The sequence below is a fragment of the Rhincodon typus genome, chromosome 3, assembly GCF_021869965.1.
Source record: "Rhincodon typus isolate 14 chromosome 3, sRhiTyp1.1, whole genome shotgun sequence".
NCBI lineage: Eukaryota > Metazoa > Chordata > Chondrichthyes > Orectolobiformes > Rhincodontidae > Rhincodon > Rhincodon typus.
This window is the reverse complement of record NC_063334.1, coordinates 98,556,299-98,571,439: the sequence shown is the minus strand read 5'-3', so window position 1 is coordinate 98,571,439 and position 15,141 is coordinate 98,556,299. Positions and strand designations below refer to the sequence as shown.

General features: G+C 41.2%; 1 protein-coding gene across 1 annotated transcript in view; it reads right to left on the bottom strand.

Moving 5' to 3' along the window:
* The window catches only part of iqgap2 (IQ motif containing GTPase activating protein 2), a 333,913-nt gene that overhangs the window by 44,553 nt on the left and 274,219 nt on the right, over positions 1-15,141 (bottom strand). Inside the window, exon 30 of the mRNA XM_048593829.1 lies at positions 13,635-13,767. Within this exon, the coding sequence (XP_048449786.1) occupies positions 13,635-13,767 (133 nt within the window). The remainder of the gene's footprint in view (positions 1-13,634; positions 13,768-15,141) is intronic.

Sequence of the window (15,141 nt, the reverse complement as noted above, 5' to 3'; positions counted from 1 at the left end):
ATATACATACATTCATCACTTTTAGGAAAACATCCAGAAAAGCATAATGTCTCAGCTTTAGCATCACGTCTCAGCTTTAGCATCATTCTTGCTTTCAACACCAGGTGTACAGCATTTCCTGCCATCTAGGATTAGACTCTATCATCCAACCAGTACGGGGCCTTCATATTCTCCCTACCAAAATATAACTCCTTACATTTACCTAAGTCGAAATGCACTTGCTACTTATGTGACCAAAGAACAAAGAATAGTACAGCACAGGAACAGGCCCTTTGGCCCACTAATCCTGCACTGGCAGATGGCACCTTTTCTAAACTAAAAACCTTTTGCCTCCGTACAGTCCGTATCCCTCTATTCCCTACCTATTCATATATCTGTCAAGATGCCTCTTAAATGTTGCTGTTGTATCTGCTTCTTCCACTTCCTCTAGCTGTGCATTCTGGGCACTTACCACCCTCTGCGTTAAAAAAAAAACTTGCCTCTCACATCTCCTTTAAAAAGTTTCTCCTTTTACCTTTGAAATATATCCTCTAGTAAACTGGGAAAAAGATTTCTACACTGGGAAAAAGATTCCAACTACCCATTCTATCTAATCCTCCCAATTTTGTAAACCATCAGGTTTGCCCCATCATCCTCTGACATTCAAGTGAAAACAAACCAAGTTTGTCCAATCTCTCCTTCATAGCTTACCCTCCAGACCAGGCAACCTCCTGGTAAACATTTTCTGTACCGTCTCCAAAGCCTTCACTTTCTTCTAGTAGTATGGTAGCCAGAACTGTACACAATATTCCAAATGTGGCTTAAGTTTGATACAGCTGCAACATGACTTGCCAATTTTTTATACTTTATGCTCTGACCAATGAAAGCAGGCATGCCATACGCCTTCTTGACCACCTTATTCATTTGTGTTATCACTTTAAGGGAACTGTAGATCTGTATGCCTAGATCCTGCTGTACATTAATGCTTCTAAGGGTTCTACCATTTACTGTATACTTTCCTCCTGCATTATACCTTCCAAAATACATCACCTCGCATTATGTCTGCCATTTCTCTAGCTTATCTATATCCTCTGGCAATCCTCCTCATTATCTGTAGCTCCCCCAACCTTTGTGCTGCATTCCCTCTTCAAATCATATATATTTATAATATAAAAACAAACAACAGGTGTCCCAGCACTGATCCCTGTGGAACACCAGTGATTATAGGTCTCCATTTAGAAAAATACCCTTGCACCACTACCGTCTGTCTTCTACGACCAAGTCAGATCTGTATCCATTTTACCAGCTCACCGCAGTTACCATGTGACCTCACCTTCTGTATCAGCCTGCTTGAGGGACCATGTCAAAGGCCTTGCTAAAGTCCATGTAGACAACATCCACCAGCCTACCTTCAATCATCTTTGTCAATTACTCAAAAAACTCAATCAATTTCTTCAAAGTGTGATCAACAAAAACTGAACCAGTTCTGAAATATGGACTCTGCTTTCTCTACATTAGGTGCTGCCAGACCTGCTGAGTTTTTCCAGCAATTTGATTTTGCTTCTGATTTTCAGCATCTGCAAACTCTTTTTTTTCTTCAATCAATTTCTGCGAAGGTTGTCAAAGTCACTTTGAGACTCTAAGTTACATTTATCCCCTTTTCTGTGGATCTGAATTCAAATGAAGGTTTGGATTGTGAAAACTTTTAAAAACATCAGAAATTGATATTACACAGATCCTGGTAGCTCTTTGCAATATTCTTACTTACAAGATAATTTGCTCCCGAATGTTTTTCCGCAGCTTTTGTCCTAATTGCTTATCTTACCATGCAGTATGGCACCTGTAACATTTTTGTAGCTTAAAATACGGTACTGCTCAGTAATCACTAAAGAAAGGTACCACAAAAAATATTCCACAAGTGAATGTATTTATGGAGAAACCGCAATGGCTACATGTTTTAATTCATAAGTCATTAACTTCGACTACTGAACTTCAACATACTTATCAAGTTTTCCACATTAGTTAGCACTGGTTTGTAAAGTTGTAGTCTTTGCTTTCCTGAGAATGTTACTTGCAAAACCCTAATTCAGAGCATACACTGAAAGGAACGCACACTGTGATCAAATGAGAAACAGACTAGTTTCTTGCACTTAGCAATTTTAGGTCAGGAAAATTTTCTTAATTATTATGCCAATAAATTTGCAACAGCTTGTCTACAAACTCTCAGCTTGCTCAGAAACCACACAGGTATCAGAGTACTGGCATAAGTTTTTAAGAAGTGGGACAGTACATTGAAGGGAAAGACACAACAGATATATGGGGTTTATAAAATGCAAACAAAAATGGCAAACATGGTTTATATTTTGTGGTAAAAACCACTAAACCCAAACCAGAAAATGGAGAAACTTTAATAAACGTTCCTTGATGAAGCAAAATTAGGTGGTTTTGAAAGCAACCCAAATATGAGCAAAGCTCATAAAGGCATAACTTTATAATACAACAGCATGGCTTTCCTGATGGTCAAGATTGTAACAAAGCGGAGGAGTAAGGCACTCAGCTGGACATGTATTTGGGAGCAATACTTTTCCATCTTGAATGGGAAGACACCGGAAACATGTGCCTTTAGGAATGCACTGAAGGCTAGCAACAACATTTTAGAGATGTCTCCTTCTCTGAGCACGAAGGGTGATTTAGTAAATGAAGCTTACAAAAGTAAGTAGGGTGTTCCTACATAGGATGATTAGAAGCTTGCTGAGAAATTACTCCACACTACTTCAGAATGGGAGGCAAATTTAAATAAAACAAATAGCTGAGGATGCTGAAAATCTGAGACAGAAACAGAAATTGCTGGAGAAACTCAGAATTCTGGCAGATTCTGTGGAGACAGAATCAGAAATAATATTTCAAGACCAGTGACCCTTCTTGAGAACAGAAGACAATAAGAAAAATAAAACAGAATAGAGGGACTTTAGACAATTTAAAGAATGGGGGAATTGTTCAAGTGTGCCCAGTTGATGATGACTGTAACTGGGAAACTCATCCAGAACAGGACAATGGTTAGGGTGATTAGATTCTCAAAAGTGGAAACTGAGTGCTCTGAAATAATCCTCCTTCACAACATGAGCTTCTTACTGCAGCTTCATAGGTATATGAGGAAAAAGCCCAGTGGTGCAGCGGTAAGTCTCTGGTCTACTGATTCAAAGCTTAGGCCAATGTTCTGAGGATCATAGAATCCCTCCAGTGTGGAAGCAGGCCATTCAGTCCAACAAGTTCACACTGACCCTCTGAAGAACATCCACTCAGACCCACCCTCTATACTATCCCCATAACCTTGCAATCCCCATGGCTAATCCCTACACATCCCTAGACACTATGGGCAATTTAGCATGGCCAAACCACTTCACTTGCAAATGTTTGGACTGTGGGAGGAAACTGGAGCACCTGGGGAAACCAGGAGGATAGGAGCTCAAATCCTATAGAGAAAAGGTGAAATTTCAATTCAATTGCAAAATCCAGAATAAATTGTAAGCCTAATGGTGTCCATCCAACCAGGGTCAATTGTCATAAAAACCCATTTGGTTCACTAGCGTTGTTGAGGGAAACAGGGGAGGCGTTGGCCTAGCGGTATTAACGCTGGACTGTTAATCCAGAGACCCAAACCACATTCTGGAGACCTGGGTTCAAATCCTGCCATGGCAGATGGTGGAATTTGAATTCAATAAAAATATCTGGAATTAAGAATCTCATGATGACTGTGAATTCATTGCCAATTGTTGGAAAAACTCATCTGGTTCACTAATGTCCTTTAGGGAAGGAAACTGCCATCCTTACCTCGTCTAGCCTACATGTGACTCCAGACCCACAGCAAAGTGGTTGACTCCTCACTGCCCTCTGGGCAATTAGGGATGGACAATAAATGCTGTCTAGCCAGCAACACCCTCATCCCGTGAATGAATAAAAAACAACAAATCTGCCACATTATCTGGTCTGGTCTACATGTGACTCCAGACGCACAGAAACGGGTCGACTCTTATTCGCCCTTTGGGAAATTAGGAATAGGACCACACCAGGTCCATGAACAAATTCAAAAAAAGAAAATAATTTTTCATCTTTCCAAGTCATTAAGTTGTGAGGAAACTGTACTCTGTCGATGCAAACAAGTCACACAAGTGCCTCCTGCCATCCAGCAGCTTGTTTTCTGCTGACGTCATCTGGAAATGTATCCCACAGGTTATCCAGAAGTGTAATAGAGTGTTGCAGGCTGTGCAGCAGAACAAGGACATTTACACAAACTTGAAATCAATTCCAACTTATCCAGCTCTCGCAGAATAAACAGGAAAACTGAAAATCGGGACATTTGAGCATTTTGAGGAAACAGTCTGAATACCAGGACTGTTCTGGCAAAACGGAGGTGTCTGGTCACCCTAACAATTGTTAAAAGAGAAAGTTTTAACCTGGCACAGTGAGTAGGGGTGAATATGCAGTGAAGAGCTAAGGTGACCTTGGGTACGTTCTTTCAATGCCACATATTTGTCAGAAAGGTGGCATTGAATAAAAATGTTTTATAAGACACAATAAATTTTGTTAATGTGTGCAAACCTTTTCTTCTGGTTTACCGTGATGTATTAACGAACTACAAATGCATGAGCTGTGCAGATTTTAGTTTGTTGTAGTAAAAGTCTTAAGAAGTGAAATCTCACCCTTTGGTCATTTGGGAAATGAACCTCTAATAAAAATAGTTATCAGTCTCCATGACAGTTATCATTTTAATTGGAGGGAAATGAGAAAAAATAATACAATGCATTATGCCAGCTTTAAAACGGTCAGGTGCTTCAGTTTCTGATTTTTTACAGGTACATTTAAGCGCTAACCCCATACTGTTGATTATGGTGGTGTTTCATGCCAAAGACATTATTGCTCCCTTATAAGATGAAATCTTTAATTCTAATCAATTTAGCTAATAATTTTTTTTTTTAATAAGACCTGCAGGCAGACTGGCAAAGATCCAAGTATTTTACATGCTGGATCATCACGCATAGCAACCTGACAAAGATTCAAATGATAACTATCACTGCATTCCACCACGCCAGACAAATTTACAACTTGCTCGAGGATTCTTTTGAATATTTTTATTTGAAGAATTACAACACTTTGCTTCAGGTTTATTTGCTTGTGTTGGCCAGGCTATTGCCAATGGTTAACAAAAATTTGTTTTTACAGCCATATTTTGAATCAGTTTAAACTGGAACACAGACCCATAAAGAAAAGTTATAGCAGGGTTTAAAACATGCAACACAAGGATGGATCTGGCAACATGGTGTGATCCTCAGGTGAGGATCTTAGTTCGAAAACTGTCTCAAACTGGCTGACATTAGTCAATCCTCACTGAGCAAGTTGCGCCATTTGTAAATGTTTAACCAGCTTCTTACCAAGTTTCCCTTCAATCTGAACAGGGTTGTCAGAAAGAGGAAGTAAAACTGGAGCAGGAAGGCATCCTTTCCTGCAATGGTCAAGCATTTCTCAAAATAGAAATACTAAGAAGCAGTAATGATGGAAGCTGCATGAAGTGGCACAAATTGAACTGATTTAACTTTCTAATTTTATAAAAAAGCATCTTAAATCAGTACTGGTTCTGAAATCTACCTATACAAGGTAAAATTTTTCAACAACCATTTTTCTGGATAAAGTTCAAACTTTGAACCGCCCAATGATTTCAAGCAAACTTGAAGATAAATGTAATCATTAGTGATGTAAAGTAAGGCAGAGACAGACAGAATTTTGGTCCCATGGCTGAATCAAAGGATAAACAGAATGGGTAGTAAAGTGGAGCTACGGTTAATGATCAGCCACGATCTTATTTTATGGCAGAACAAGCACATGGAGCTGAATGGTCTGTTCTTGCTCCTATTGCTTGTGTTACTATTAAACGCATGAATCTCTGTGCCATAAATATTTTTGCGTGCTCAGGTGGACCTGGGTAATAACCAACACACCAAACGAGACCAATTCCTTCACTTTGCACTGTCTTGACAAGGTGGATTCTAGTGAAAGGCAAGTGCGATGCAAGTTTTGACGTCACCTGCTTCACTCAGGCTGATTTTAACAATGGTTCATTTTCGTTCAGGGATGTCATGTAGACATGTTTCAGAATAGCACTTCCTGGATCAATCAACTATTGAATGCAGAAGGGAGCACTGTTAATTATTGTTATCGGGTAGAAGGTGAACAAGAAGATGGCAGACATAAATCAGGAAAGAGGATTCAATACGAGAACATAATGAAAGGTTATAAAAGTGATAAATGCTCACTTAATACCTCTGTGTATTATGTTCCCAATTAACCTCAGGTGATATCGCTGCTCACTGTGCCACATTGCAGACAGTGGACTCAGGAGGGAGAGTTATTAAGTGGTTGCATTTCAATGGAACACTGGGTGGTTCAGTTGCACAATGCATTAAACAGCAACATGCTGGCAGGTTGCAGTTCAGAGCTGCCAAGCCAGAGTTTCATCTACATGAGCTACTGAATAGAGGTCATGCACCTTCTGTAGACAAGGAAAACCCACAAAGATTGGTGTTCCCTATTGCTGTCCTGCATCGCCATTGGTTAAAAGCCTCTGCCAACACACTCACACAAGAAGAATGGCTGCCAATGCTTGTGGAACTGCAAGTCCATTCAAATTAGCATGGTTAGAAAAGCAAACGCCAAGTGGGAGATGGAGAGTTGCCAAGCAAAATCTTTCAATGGATTTCCCTATTTTAAAATAATGAATGCAGAAATAGAACAGCATAACCAATGAATTTACAGCAGGAGAAAGATTATTGTGTTCATTCAAAGCCTTTTCAAACAGAGCCATTTAAGAACAGAAACTTTGGTATTGAACATTCGCATCAACAGCATCCAAACAAAAGGCTTGTCTGAGCACATTCACTTGGTGCACATTGCTGACCATGCCAGGCTACTGTAAAAGGACAAAACAATGGAATCTTTGTTAACCACCTCGAGGAGATATTCTGTCTGAGAAGGGCTCAGGATAGGTTTGAAATATTCATGCAATTTGCCCAGATCAGAAAATGTTTGATGCCAACTCGTAAACTAGGACGTGTTTTAAATATATACTTTCAGATCAAAGGAACAGCTTGAAGTTAAAGATTTACATTTCTAACTGGAAACAAGCTGTGTGTGCGCATGTGCACATGTGACCTAATGACGTAGGGATAGGTTTAATGGAAAAAAGTTACTTTGTTTCAATATATCGCTCCTATTTTCACAGTCAATGAGAAAGCAGTCTTTGCATGAAAATTAGAACAGGAACAAAGACTCGCAGGAGACAAAGGGAGTTCCTGATTTGAAGTCATTGTGCCAGAATTGTGAATGGTATCTGTACTCGGAGGGAAAAGTGCAAATTCAGAGGATGTTGTTGGTAAAGCTGGTAGAGATAGGCAGTGGGATGCTGTCAGATTTCCAGATCTGATCTCTAAGTGCAGGTTCGGGAAATCTATGAATCTGAGTGAATTCCTAGGAACTGAGACACGTGCTGTCAGAAAATTGAATGACCATTTAGAAAATTGGAATGAATACAAGAGACTTGATTAAACCCCACACATACACCAATTCTGTTTATAAAGTTGGCTTAAAGTACACGTACTTAAGAGATGTAGGCTGAAATCTTCTTGTGGTTTCAGAGTTATCTTCAGCCGAATGCAGAGCCAGTGAGCTATCCATGCTGTCTCTTCCATGGAAGGCCTGCCAATCCACAAGGCACTGGCAAGGCTCCCACCTTGCCTTTCTCTGGAATCCTGGGCAGAAGTGCCCTCTTGTGGGGGCTCTGCACAGAGGCAGCTGTGGCTTCTGCCAGAAGAGCACCCCTGGAGTCCCAGGATCAAGACCAAGGCAAGCCAAGTGGGGGAAAAGGGTCTCTTGATTTGGGTTTCTTTACAAGGTCACCCTTCTGCCTCCAATGCCCCGGGAAAAATAGCCCCAGTCTATTCTGCTGCACCCTATAGCTCAAATCCTCCAACTCTGGAAACATGTTGTAAAGAAAGGAAGTATACTGACAAAAATCAAGTATTCATTGGATTTCTTCCTGAAGTAGAATCATAGAATCCCTAAAGTGCAGAACGAGGCCATTCACCTATTGAGTTTGCACCAACCCTCCAAACATCATCCCACCGAGACCCAACAGCCCCGTAACCCTGAATTTACCACCGTTCATCCACCTATCCTGCATAGCTCTGGACACTGTGGGGTAATTTACCACAGCAAATCCACCTAGCCTGCACATCTTTGGAGGAAGCCAGAGGACTCTTTTGGAAACCCCAGCAAACACAGGGACAACAAGCAAACTCCACACACACAGACAATTTCCCGAGGCTAGAATTGTACCCTGGTCCCAGTGCTATAAGGCAGCAGTGCTAACCACTGTGCCACCATGAAGTAATTGTTTTTAAATAATAATGTTGTGTCAAGACTTGGAGCTACTAACTTCTAGACTTTCTGTACTATAGTGACAGGGCCCGATCTTTCCTTTTCGAGGCATGGAACAGGAAGGCAGTTCACAATTAATGTAGTCATCCAAAAAAAGCGGGTACAGGATACTGCCGTCACTGATGTCATGTGAAGTTATTTGCGAGCAGGGCTCACTTCTCCGATGTTAAAGACTGTGCAGTCATCAGATGGACAGCTATCAGGTAGTTATAAACAGGAGGAAGTTAAGTGGGGGACAAAAAGAATCAATCATATTTCAATGGATGAATTTTATATGGAAACATTCCACAATCCACTTTAATTTGACTTCGTATGGTCACATGTACCAAGGGACAGTGAAAAGTGTTGTTTTACGTGCTTTACAGGCAGGTTGCACTATCCAAGTGTATCAGGGTAACAGAACAGAGTGCAGGGTACAATGTCACAGCTGCCGAGAAGGTGCAGAGAGAGATGAATGTTAACATTAAAGAGGTCCATAACATCTCAACTGCAGAAACCAACAACTAAAGCTGAAAGACTATAAACGGATCAGCAAGGTCAATGTTTAATGCTGATCAACGCCGAGCCATGAATAAATTGTGAAGATTTAGTTGATACAATGGGGAGTTGAACAATTCTTGGTATGGAACAGAGACACAACTACATAGAGGAAGGAGCAAATTCTGCACCGATGCAAGCTGGGGAGATCAAGTGGCAATTGTGTAAACATTGGAACATAGGATCAGGAGCCATTCAGCCCCTCAAGCTTGTTTCACCATTCAATGCGATCATGACCAATCTGTGGCCTAACTCAATGTACCTGCCCTTTGGCTACATGCAAGCATCTTTGCTTAACAAAAATGTATTTATCTCAGTTTTAAAATTAACAGCCGATCTAGCATTGGCTTCCATTTATGGGAGAGAGTTCCAAACCTTTACCTTCTTTAATGCATAGAATGGCTTCCTAACATTACTCCAGAACTGTCTGTGCCTAATATTTACTCTATGCCCCCTAGTTCCGTTAAGCTTCTAAATTGTAGGGAAAACAGCCCTAACTTGCATAATACCTCCTCATAACTTAATCCTCACGTAAATGTATGTTGTACTCCCTCCGAGACTGATATAGGCTTCCTCAGGTGTGCTACCCAGATCTGCTCTCAGTGCTCCAAATTTTGTATAGCTGTGTTCTTGTACTCCAGTCCTCTATATATAAAGGTCTTTATTCTCTACAGTTTGTATGGGCTTTTGGACAAGTTATATATACTAAATACACAGAAGCTTCAGTACATTATGGACATATAATGAGTACAGAGCAGTCCATCAGAAACAGAATGATAAAATATAGGGTTCTAATTATTGCACATATTCACATCAGCTCAAGACTTAAGAAAACTGAACTAACGCAAGCTCAGGAAAACAGGGGTTTATTAAAAATGCTTAGTTTCAGACAGGAGACGGAAGTGATACACAAGGCAAAATATATTGTTGATTCAGCAAAAGGATAAGCCACAGGGGAAAAATGCGTTCAAGTAGAACTTAGTATCATGAGAAAGCAGTGAATGTTGATGTTTTTCAATCTCAAAGGCAAATACTTTAAGAAGCCTTTTAAATGTTGAGGGAGAAAAGGTGATAGAGGGGTTTGGGAAAAGAATTCCAAAGAATGGAGATGAAGGTGCTGAAGGGAACAAATGATGTTTTGGATTGGAGAAGATGAGGAAAGGAATAGGCAGAGGACTAGAATCAGAAGACATGCATGGGAATGGTGAGCTAGCAGTTCCAGATAGAAGGTATTACAAAGCAATGGAGAAACGTGGAGACACCCAATTAATATAAAATTCAACTAGGATAAGGAATTCGACATAGGCCAACAACCTTGAAGGCAGTGGGTAAATATGTTCAATTTGGGACATGATACAGTCTGTGAAGCTTTGGATGAATTGGAATTAACAGAGGGCAGATGATATTAGACAACGTGTAGGAGAAGCCAAGTGTAGTTAAAGTTTCACCAACAATGCTGAAAAACTAGAATTATTTAAAAGCATGTTCAGCCAGCCTTTAATTAAACTGGATGACTCAGAGCTGGCAGGTTTATTTAGTCAAACCAAACTAGTTCTAAACAATGTTCTAGAACTAGTTCTAGTTCTAAACTAGTTCTCCCATATTTCCCGCAACTCATCCCTCACACTCTGTCCACGCAATAAGAACCAAAAAAGAATCCCCCTCGTCCTCACGTACCACCCCACCAACCTCCGGATCCAACGTATCATCCTCTGACACTTCCGCCATCTGCAATCCGACCCCACCACCAAAGACATCTTTCCCTCCCCACCCTTATCTGCTTTCCGGAGGGACAACTCTCTCTGTGACTCCCTTGTCCGCTCCACACTCCCCTCCAGCTCCACCACACCCGGCACTTTTCCCCGCAACCGCAGGAAGTGCTACACCTGCCCCCATACCTCCTCCCTCACCCCCATCCCAGGCCCCAAGAAGACTTTCCACATCAAGCAGATGCTCACCTGCACATCTGCCAATGTGGTATACTGCTTCCTCTACATCGGGGAAACCAAGCGGAGGCTCGGGGACCGCTTTGCAGAACACCTACGCTCGGTTCGCAATAAACAACTGCACCTCCCAGTCGCAAACCATTTCAACTCCCCCTCCCATTCCTCAGACGACATGTCCATCCTGGGCCTCCTGCAGTGCCACAACGATGCCACCCGAAGGTTGCAGGAACAGCAACTCATATTCCGCTTGGGAACCCTGCAGCCCAATGGTATCAATGTGGATTTCACAAGTTTCAAAATCTCCCCTCCCCCTACCGCATCCCAAAACCAGTCCAGCTCGTCCCTGCCTCCCTAACCTGTTCTTCCTCCCACCTATCCCCTCCTCCCACCTGAAGCCGCACCTCCATCTCCTACCGACCAACCTCATCCCACCCCCTTGACCTATCCATCCTCCCTGGACTGACCTATCCCCTTCCTAACTCCTTACCTACACTCACCTTTACTGGCTCCATCCCCGCCTCTTCGACCCGTTTGTTTCCTCTCCACCTATCCTCTCCTCTATCCCTCTTCTATCCGCCTCCCACTCTCTCCCTATTTATTTCGGAACCCCCTTCCCCTCCCCCTTTTCTGATGAAGGGTCTAGGCCCGAAACGTCAGCCTCTCTGCTCCTATGATGCTGCTTGGCCTGCTGTGTTCATCCAGCCCTGCACCTTGTTGTCGCGGATTCTCCAGCATCTGCAGTTCCTACTATCTCTAGTTCTAAACAATACCTGTTTGAGATAATATTAAGATAAAATGAGCAAAGTATCTAGGCAACATAATCTTAGCTTATTAAAAAACCATAAACACCTTAAAAGAATCTCCCACACTTTTAACAAGGGACTTTGAAAAACATATTCCCCAGTTTTAACAAATACCACTGTTATATTTACTCCTAAAGCAAGCTGGTAGCATCCAGCTACTGTGGATTTTGTTAACACAGATGACTTGCAAATCTGTTTCTGCAATGCTTTTACTATGGGTAGATAGTTTTAAATCAACCTGACATGACACACCTCTGGAGCAAGTGGGACTTTAACCCAGCCTTCTGGCTCACAGATAGAGACGCTACCACTGTGCCACAAGAGCCCACTTCAACATGGGTATCCTTGGTCCAATCCATTAAGAACTACGTTGCTGATGCAGTACCTGCAAATTTGAACTCTCAGTGTCACTCCAAACAAAAGGACAGTGATTCAATGCCACTGTTAATATTCCTTTCTACTGTGGTGCAGTACAGATATTTGCACAGGTAGAGCTGAGGCTTTCAGTGCAGTAATCACCCTGGTGCCTGAAAGAACTGAATCCTTCAGTGGATACTTGCACATCACATGGAGATGACATTGCTTACAGTGAACAAATATATGCTCAATGTATTATCACTTCTTTACAGCAACGAAAAGAAAAGCACTTTAATAGTAAAAACACTACAAGTTATGACAAACTTATTTTGACTGCAGATAATTTAATTGAGGCTAGTAAAATGGCATGAAAGACTACCAAACATTGAATTAAACATATTTCTTATTACAACAAAGCTTCAGACCCAGTACATTCTTCAGCACGAAGAATATGCACTTCCACCTTTATAGCATCACCTGCATCTTGATTATATCTCAGCCCATTGTCTGCTGAAACTTTCATTCCAGCCTGCCATCCCACATTATAAAGTCTCAAAGCCTCCTGGTTTACCCCAACCTCACCCTCATCAATTTAACATCCCCTGTAAATGCTTGGTCATCCAAACTTAGTTCAGGTAGTAGATAGACAGCAAAATATTATTTGGAACAAACCCCATCTTGACCGGCAATGATTTCAAAAACCTTTCAAACTATATTTTTGTGTAATGTGACAGCACAACAAAATCTCCCCACCTCTGCTCCCTGATCTTTATTATACCAACCTGTCACCGCTGTCAAAGGTAATTACTCACTAACGTAGGAAATTCCATGCCACTGGTCATGGTTTCTGGGGATCCTTGTGTGTGGCTAATAAGCTTAATCTTAGAGCCTCATCTCCCACCACGTAGGTCTGTCTAGGTGGAGGAATTGGTCCATGACCTTGAGATTGTTGGCATTCCTTTCTCTGGCTCCTTGTTCTTACTTCCTCCTCCCAATGGGTGTCCTCAAAGAATTATTCCCCTTCATACAGAAACTTCCTCCAAGTCAGTTTCTTCTGAATGAGGATCTCCCATGCATTGACACCTGGGTTGCATTTCTTGACAGAAGCTTTCACGGAGTCTTTGAAATGCTTCCTTTGAGCGCCTCTTATTTGAGAGTCTTCCTTGAGCTGGCCAAAGATGATTTACTTTGAAACTCAGGAAACCTGAGGACTTGCATCCATCCACAGTATAATTTGAAATCATGCCTTAAACCACCTAGGCCAGCTACCCTTCCTAAAGCTTCTCCAATTCCCTTAACACACGTTCTGACCAATTCTTTTTCCACCTTCTCATAGCTCTCTTCTGCTCAGTGTCCATTTTAGATTGATGAAGCCTTTGCAAAGTATCCTTTGTTAAAGATTTGCACCATATAACTACAAATTGCTGTTTTCTCTTATTAATATCATACCCACGACAGCTCTATTAAAGAAAAACAAGTATGTCCTTTTGAATAACTTTTTCAATACCAAGCCACTGACACATACCGAGTGAGTATTTATAATTTCTTCAATGGAGATGTAAATAACCGGTTTGCTTAGTGTCACCATGTCAGAGTATTCATCAATATTAAATTTTTCTTCTGGTTCTGGTACATCACAGGCTAACTGGAAAAAATTCCTGTAAGAGATAGAAAAGAAAGCATTGGTAAGGAGCCAGAGGATTCAATCACTACACAATGTTCTCATTTGGAATGAACTATTGTCTGTAGATCAAAATCTTTTAAAAACTACTACAAAATCCAACAGTAATGATAGGATCCCCATTTATTGCAGCAGGTCAAGTAGCACTTCCAGGTATCGTTCTGAAGAAGGGTCACTGGACCAGAAATGTTAACTGCTTTCTCTCTACAGATGCTGCCAGACGTGCTGAGTTTCTCCAGCAATTTCTAATTTTGTTTCTGTTTTCCAGCATTTGCAGCTCTTTGTTTCTTTCTCCCCCCATTTATCTCCACAGCTGTATTTCAGAACTTGTATCATGCCTCCCAAATGTAGCTTATCCAACAGTTACTTAACAGAGGCATTTCCTTAAATCCTCTAAAGATGATAGAAACCTTCTGTAGTGCAGTGTCAAATTCTGACATAGTCTGTAATACTACAAAAAAACAAACTGCAAACGTACATACAGAACATTGTCAGGTCACTGGCAGCAATCACAAATGTTTCACAATTTAAAGATATTTTAGTGACTGGTTAAAAGTATTTTGGTCTGAAATTTTCCAATGGCATAGAGCTTCTCTGTTGTTGAGAAAACAGGAAGAGGCTGATGTCCAATCCTGTCCTGAACAGGCAGCACTACCTTTGCAAGGGTGGGAGTTGTAAGTAGTGAAAAGTGGATTGGGGGTAAGTTCCAAAATGCATGCCTGCAGTTCACAGAGATAGGTGTCAATCAAAAACGATGTGCATGTGCCAGTGTTGGACTGGGGTGGTCAAAAATCAGACATCACATGATATCAGGTTATAGTCCAACAGGTTTATTTGAAATCACAAGCTTTTGGAGCACCGCTTCTTCGTCAGATGAAGAAGCAGCTGCATTACAAAAACTTGTGATTTCAAATAAGTATAAAATAGCAGGTCTAAATTTTCCTCCGTGCTTTGGAAGGGAGAGATAGTCTCCAGGAGATATGGCACTGGATGTGTTCCCGTGACACCCTAACAGGAGTTGAGGTGCCCTTTTGGAGATGTAAAGTGCCATTTGGAATGCTAAACATAGACATGAACATTTATAAACTGTGCAGAAACTCATTGGAAATGTCAAGAACAGATATGAAAACATTTGAAATGCCAGGAAGCTAACAATGCAAAAAAGTCTCAATACATTGTTTAACATAAAAATCATTACTTGCTATTTCACTGTCTGCTGGTATAAGCTTGATGGTTACCATTACTACAATAGTGCTGCATGACTGATTTTACCATTTTAAGCATCACAATGGGGTGCTTTGCATTTTCAAAGTTTGACTGATTTGTTAGAGTCTTTGAAGAGGGACTATGG